This window comes from Geospiza fortis, unplaced genomic scaffold (assembly GCF_000277835.1).
Source record: "Geospiza fortis unplaced genomic scaffold, GeoFor_1.0 scaffold381, whole genome shotgun sequence".
Classification (NCBI taxonomy): Eukaryota; Metazoa; Chordata; class Aves; order Passeriformes; family Thraupidae; genus Geospiza; species Geospiza fortis.
In genome coordinates this window covers 1,270,217-1,277,578 of record NW_005054348.1, presented here as the reverse complement: position 1 = coordinate 1,277,578, position 7,362 = coordinate 1,270,217, and the positions used below count along the sequence as shown (strand labels likewise).

The 7,362-nt window shown below is 35.4% G+C and overlaps 1 protein-coding gene across 1 annotated transcript in view; it reads left to right on the top strand.

Annotated features, from left to right (window-relative positions):
• The first annotated feature begins 1,022 nt into the window (after positions 1-1,022).
• RYR2 (ryanodine receptor 2) overlaps positions 1,023-7,362 on the top strand; it is a 284,661-nt gene continuing 278,321 nt past the window's right edge. Inside the window, exons 1-2 of the mRNA XM_031058757.1 lie at positions 1,023-1,031; positions 1,365-1,484. Of these exons, the coding sequence (XP_030914617.1) occupies positions 1,023-1,031; positions 1,365-1,484 (129 nt within the window). The remainder of the gene's footprint in view (positions 1,032-1,364; positions 1,485-7,362) is intronic.

Genomic DNA, 7,362 nt, shown 5'->3' with positions numbered 1-7,362 from the left:
TGAGCTCTCAGCCTGTTCTGCTTCCAGTTGCATGCTTCATCCTGTAGTTTTATTGTTCTATTTATTGAATTTTATTTACAGTGTTCAGTATGGCCTCTTCATAATCATTCATGTGAAATTTATTATTGGAAACTCATAAATGAATTGGCAGAATGCATAGGGAGATGCTATTTTTTCTATTCTAAACCAGAAAATCTTTGCTAGAAAATAGATTCATTGCAACAAAATTTTCTTTCTTTAACTGGAACCATATTTCTATAGAGATTCTTAAGCTGCTGATTGTGTTACTTAGAAGAACTGTGATTTAAATAACGGTCTGCCTCTGTTTTTTAGGGCTTGTTGATAAGATCTTTAACTATTACTACACAGAAATAGTCCTGTAAAATTTTAGTTAATACATATTAAGGACTAAGGAACACACTGTTTGCTTTGCTGTGTGCAAGATATCATTGCTTTCTCCTAGAACTTCCTTTCTTTGAAATACTGAGAAAAGCTATGGGACAGCTGTCCCAATAACTTATTTTTCCTTTTAATTCTGAGTATTTCCTGTCTGTCTTTATATGCTTGCACATTAGGATAAGCACAGAGCACTTAATTGAAAAGTTCATAAAGTGTATTAAACTTGGTATAAGATAGTGGTAGTACTTTCTCTGATGAGCTTCAGCACTCTGCTTCTTCATCATACTTTTATTATCTTCTATCACAGCCTTTCTTGTTTGCAAAAGTCTCAGCAAGTTACCACACCTCCTTCTTTTAAGAAACTGTGGGTAGTTCTCTCCACAGCTTTTACAAGGAGCAGCAGTGAGTAGGCACTAGCTTTTTGGAAGTAAAATCCTTTATTTACACAAGATTATACTTTTCAACTTACTGCAAAAACCACTAATTTATGAACTATATGTACAAAATGACTCTGAAGATAGGAAGAACATTTTTTTCCTTTTTTTCCTTATTTCTTTACAGCCTTCTAGGCAAGTTGCACTAACTAGAATATGTGCAGTATATACACAAACAAGTTAATTCACATGTGTATGGTACCCATCAATTAATTGATTTAAAGCTTTTCTACTTCTTTGCATTGTATGGCTGACCTATGAAAGAAATACTAATTCCTGTGTACTTCGCGTGTAGTTAAAATAAAATTCCTGCTCTGACTTTTATTACCAGGACAGGTAAACAGAAAAAATTCTTTTAATTGATTTGCTCACATTTACAATTCAAAATAAAAAAATATGCTGGGGTTTGATTCTGCTTGTGTTCAGGGAAAAAAGTTTGTGCATTTAACAATTATTTTCTAAAAGCTTCCATAGGTCTTACTGGGTCCGAAACATAACCCTAGTTCTCTTTTTGCTTTTTCTTTTTGGTAGGATGATGAAGTGGTTCTGCAGTGCACTGCAACCGTTCACAAGGAGCAACAGAAATTGTGTCTTGCTGCAGAAGGATTTGGCAACAGGCTTTGCTTTTTGGAATCCACATCTAATTCTAAGGTACCACTGGGTGTTTTAATTGTCATTTCATGTCACAAAGCAAGGATAGTTGTAACATTGCTTGCTTTGATGTAATATGTACAAATCTGTCAAGGAAAAGGGACAAATCAAGTCTATCAAGAACAAAAGGAATATTTAATGCCCATTAAAAGAATATTTTTTCCTTTGTCCTTTGGCTGGACTCTAGTGTGGTGTTTTCAATTTATTTTAATTTACTTTAAAACTAGTTTACTAGTTTACTTTAAAACTAGTTAGTTGCCAAATGCCACCCCAAATAATATGCTTGTTATTTTGCTTGTCTGAACTCAGTTGCAGTAAGCCACAAAGCAACTTGTGTATTGCAAATTGAAAGACAAGTTGATTGCTCTGATTCTAACTTCACAGAAAAGAAAGCAATTATTATATTTGTAGTAAGTTTTTATTCTGTGTCATTTATGTTGAAATGATTATTACTTCGAGACCTGATTCCCTATCTGAGCATAGTGCAACTATCAAAATTACCTCATCTAACACATTTTATCTAAGCCTCCTCTAACTCTGGTATATATGCAGTAGATAGTTTCAAAAAATAACTATGCTGTTTATTGCAGAGAAGGGATTGTGTTTCACAAACACAGATGTTCAAATAAATATTATGAAGAAAAAAATGGGCCTCCTGAGGGCAGAACTGGTTTTGTGGACAAAGAAATGGATATACTTGGACATTTTTTCATAGAAAGGGAAGAATGTTGTTTAACATATTTTTTTCTTTAGTTAAAATATAAATATTCAACAAGAAAATATAATAAAGGTAAAGCATCTGAAAAGCCATCTAGAAAGATTTAGAACAAAAAATGATGGTTATCTTGCCAGCTTTCATAACATCACTTTGATTTTCTCTGATACTTCACAGAGTAATGCTTCATTTTCTGTCTCATCATTTTGAATGCATTATTCATAATAATAAATTTTTCACTAGGATATTAATGATTCATTATAATAGCAGTGATCTTGATGAAGTAATTCATGCTGCTCTGTTTTAAATGAATCTTTTTAACAATAAAAATGTGCTAGGATAGAAGTGGTTGTAGTTCTAGTTGCCTGTGAGGCCTGAAAGACTTATTTAATGAATTTCTTATCATTCAGCAGGTTTGGATATTACATCTACAGTCTCTCTCTTCCCATATAAAACTCCTGAATATTCCTGTCTTTAAGGAATACAGTGTAGATTTCATATGTTTTGTATGCTTGTTTGCTGATGCTGCTTTTTCTTCTTGTTTTATGAAGCAATCTGTATTCTTCTCATTCTTCATGAGCTTGGGGCTAAAAAAAACAAACAATAGAAAGCCCATGCAGCTCATCTGTGTTTTAATTTTTGAGGGCTGACAGTTGCTAGGATGAACTCATCTGAAGTCATTCGTAGATATAAATACTGAGGGAGGCATAAAATTATCAAATCCTTAAAGCAAAGTTGACTATAAATAAGAGTAAATAAATTTTTTTTATCCCTCATGTCTGTATCCATAGCATGTTACTATTGCATTATGTAAGGAGGAACATAGGAAATATTCAAAGAGGTGCGATAATTTGAAAATAGTTCCAACAGAATTCTCGAGCCTGTTAAAATGCGTGTCTTAGAGGCTGTTTTCCAGGTAGAGTGGGATTGTGATGCCCTTACTGCAAATTGTAGTGGGGCATCTGATTTACAGGCAGGGATCAAGGATGGGATGCAAACCCAAGCACTAGAAATAGGCGAAACATGAGTAATAGACTTCAGCTATCATCCTGGACTTGCATTTTTGAGAATGTTTGTTGCTATACAGTGCTTTTCTCCAGTATCTTTCAGGATGTGGGTCCTCACGGTGCAGCTGACGTTTTATTAGCACAACTTCTTTGTGTGCACTTTCCTGCCCCAGGATCACTAAATATTTCACACTACTTAAGTAATGGTCAAATTGAAGATATATCTTGATAGAATAATTTGCTAACAGCTGACTATTAACACTTATCTCTGTACAGCAATAACACTGGGAGATAAGGCAGAAGATTTATAGGCAAAGTAAAACAAGGAGTTCACTCACCTGTTCCCATGAGCAGCCAGGTGTTCATCCTGAGGAAAGCAAGGCTGTATTGTGCATCATGGTGGCTTGTGAAAACAAAGGCTGTCATTCTGATCACCCCCTGCTTCCTTTTTCATCTCCCCTCCTGAGCATGAGGTCATATGGTCTGGAATATCCCTTGGGTTTGTTGGAGTCTGCTGTCCCAGCAATGTCCCCTCACAACTCCTTGTCACCTCAGCCTGCTCGCTGGTGGAGGGGGTTGAGGACTAGAAAAGGTCTTGACATGCAACAATTTGCAGCCTTGCACTAATTGACCCTGTATATTGAAGGGTAAGATAACAGATAAACAAGACATCAGGTCTAAATTATGTGTAATTTTACTAACAGGAGACAGTGCTGAATATAAAACATACAGGCTCGCCCAAGATAAACTCATGACTACCTCATCTGTAGAGTAGCTCAACAAAAAAATATTTCTATTTCAATTTCTACCAATTTCAAAGCAAATCTGTCTCAAAAGAGATCTTCTAGGAATAGATTGGAAGTGTCATGTGTATAACAATATTAGATTTATAAACCATAAAAAATTTTTAATATTGAAGAAGTTGCAGCAGCAAGAATAACAAAACCCAAAGGAGGCATGCGGAAGACAAAATTTAAAGTGCTTACTTTCCTTATCTCATATGATTATTTCTTGAAATATGAAAATATGAAATTTTGTCATATATGTAGCATGAATTTTTATTTCATAAAGAAGAAGAAGAAGAAAATAAGGGATGGCTGTCAGGAAAAAAAGCAGAAGTCTCATTGTCATGGTTAAACCCCAGCCAGCAGCCAAGCCCCACACAGAGTGCTCACTCACTCCCCCAGTGGAATCAGGGGTGGGACCAGGGAGAGAATCAGAAGGGTAAAACTGAGAAAGCAGGAAAGGCCTTGGCTCTGTGCAAGCCCTGCTCAGCAGCAACAAAAACATCTCTATTATCAACCCTGTGTTCAGCACAAATCCAAAACTCAGCCCTGTGCCAGCCACTGGGCAGAAAATTACCTCAACTCCTGCCAAAACCAGCAGACCTGTAAACTTCTGTTTGTGGAATTGTCTATCGGTAATTCTGCTTCATCATTGTTTGCTGTACTTTTAAATTCATCCCTTTTATTAAAACGTGAATTAACTTATCTCAAGATCAGTGAGATCTATTTCTTTACATTTGAATGTTAGTTGTTGCTTTCCTTATGTAAACATATTGGTCATATGAGGAAGTCTATTTGTTAAAAGATGATGTTGTCTTGCTAGTGAAGTAATTTTTCTTTAGACTTAAATAATGCATGGATTGCTGAAAAGGAAACAAGGTGGAGCTGTGTTTTAACAGTTTCTGAAAACTATTCCTGTCCATAGTGCAGGATGAAAAATACTCAGCTCTGGGTCAGTCACAAAGGTGGTGTTGATCCCTTGTGAATCACTCCACAGCAGAACATTGAAAGCTAAGTTATGCTTTTCTAAATGGCATAAGGGTTTGGGTTTTTTCCTGTTTTTATGGCAGGTGGTAAACTCATATTAATTTCATTATGCCCTGAGGTATAGACCTAGTTTACATCATTTAAAAGTACTGATAAAAACTATGTGTGGGGCTTTTTTCCCTCTTGAAGTCTCTGTAATTTGGACTTGAGAGAGAGGAGGATAACATAGTGAGGGTTTTTGAAGGTCTAAAAGGCCACCCAAGCTTTTTTTTGGTGTTTTTTTTTGTCCTTCATTTAACTTTCTGAAGAAGGCAAGAAGGCAGTGCAGTGTGTGATCCTATGGTTTGATCTTTTTACATATAGTAAGTTACAGTGCTGAGAGCAGAGTCCAGAAACTGATAATAATTCTATTTGTAAAGTTAAGGAGGTATTTCAAATGGAAGTATGACTTTGATAAGTTATTTTCCATTTTGCTTTTGAAGAGTCTCTTGTGTGTCAGAGCAGAATGGTTCTTCAGATTTTTTGTATGCCAGTTGCTTGGGAATTGTGGCTCCATTATCCACAGTATATTAGAGATGCTCTGTTGTTTGTTGGCCCCTAGATGCTACTGTTGTGTAAGGGAGTAGAAAATAAAGCCTGATGGTAAGACTGACATACTGCTTCTTGTGCTGACAAATAATTTGATTTTTATCTTTGCCCTTTTTTTGGTCAGATGAATTGGCTGGAGCTGGACAGCTGGCTATGCTTAAAGGGAAGAGGAGAATGGGGGGCAGGGATTGGAGAAGGTTATATCTGGCACAGGCAAGGCTACATGGAAGTATGATTCTTTAGGTATTCATGCCAGCTGTTTCCATGCCAGCAGTCAAATTATGTATGGATGTGTCTGGAGAAGGGTGTCATCCTGAAGGGTGTGACATTGGCCTGAACTCCTGTACCCTGATTGCTTCTGAGAGAAGAACTCTTTTTCTCTGTCTTCCAGAGAGTAAGATCTGAAGGCAAGGGTTGCTGTCTTTTTTTTGTCTTTTACAGCAAACATATTCTCAGTGGCCAAGACAAATCTGTCTCCAGAGAGACTGAGTCTGAAACTCTCTCTGACAGTTGAGAAACAGTATCTGCATTGTGCACAGTTTTTGATTGTGTAAATCAAATAGATAAAAAAGCATGTGGTGTCTATTAACATATGGATGCAAGCAGATACTTTTTGAGCAGTTAAAAAATTGGTTCATTCTCAGAAATTGCATTACTGTTGTTTGCTTGTGTTTATATTGGATCATTCTGTGTATATGTCATTTAGTAATGTGGTTGTTTGGAATTTTTTTGATGTAGTTGCTTTGGTTCATTTCTGTACATGAGTTTCCATTTCATCCTTTTATAATAAGTAAAAAATTTTGTCAGGGCTTTGTAGCTGCACCTCTAGGGCCATTTAAATTGCTTTTGTGTCATATTGCCAAAATGATTATTCCCATTTAATGATAAAGATGGCATTTAATCTTACGTAATCTTATGTTCAGAGGACTCCATTTAGCCAACTTTGACTAAAACTGGTGATTTCATTTATTTAAATGAAGAGAATTTATGAATACTTACACATTACTTGGCCTACTTGACATACATAAATTGGACATAGGTACATGAAGTCTTCATAGGTGTAGATCAGGCAGGATTTTGTTCAGTGAGTCATTCTTTCCCAGTAAAATGCTCTCTAGGAGTAATGTAAATAAAACCAGTGTGCTTCACAACATTGTATATAGTTTTATGCAACATAGGGTTTACAATTTTAAAATATTTTCTTGATTATTTACGTATATCTAAATCAGTTTTTACTTCTTGTACATATTGTACAAATTTTGGGCCTAAATGCAGATTGGTAGTTATATCCATCAGACCTGATTGTGATCCTTGCAATTAGTCCCAGAAACCAACATAAATGTTTATTGAGATGGAAATTAAATAATTTAAAAGGAATGTGAAACATTTGGACTGTGAAAAACACTGTGTGATCTCCATGGCTGTAAAGCAGCAATAGAAATGTGGCTTTTATATCAGCTGAAAATTGTGAGCATTGTTACTAGGTATAACAATATAAAATATCTGTACTGTCACCTGTAACTCAGGTAGTTTTTAAAAAGGAAACAAAATGTGTGATATCAAGCAGGTCACCACAGATTAAACAGTGTAATAATCAATGATCCAATCTGTGAAACCTTATTTTCATTTTTCATTATATCTCCCCTTGAAGCAGATATTTGAAGTTTTAAATTCATACAGGCATGGATTATTTCGGATCGTAAAGAAATATTTTTTATCGAATCTAGTTTTGCCTGAGATACACATTAAGTTTTAGCTGAATAAGGCATTATTTGCTACAAAATATGAATTTAAAG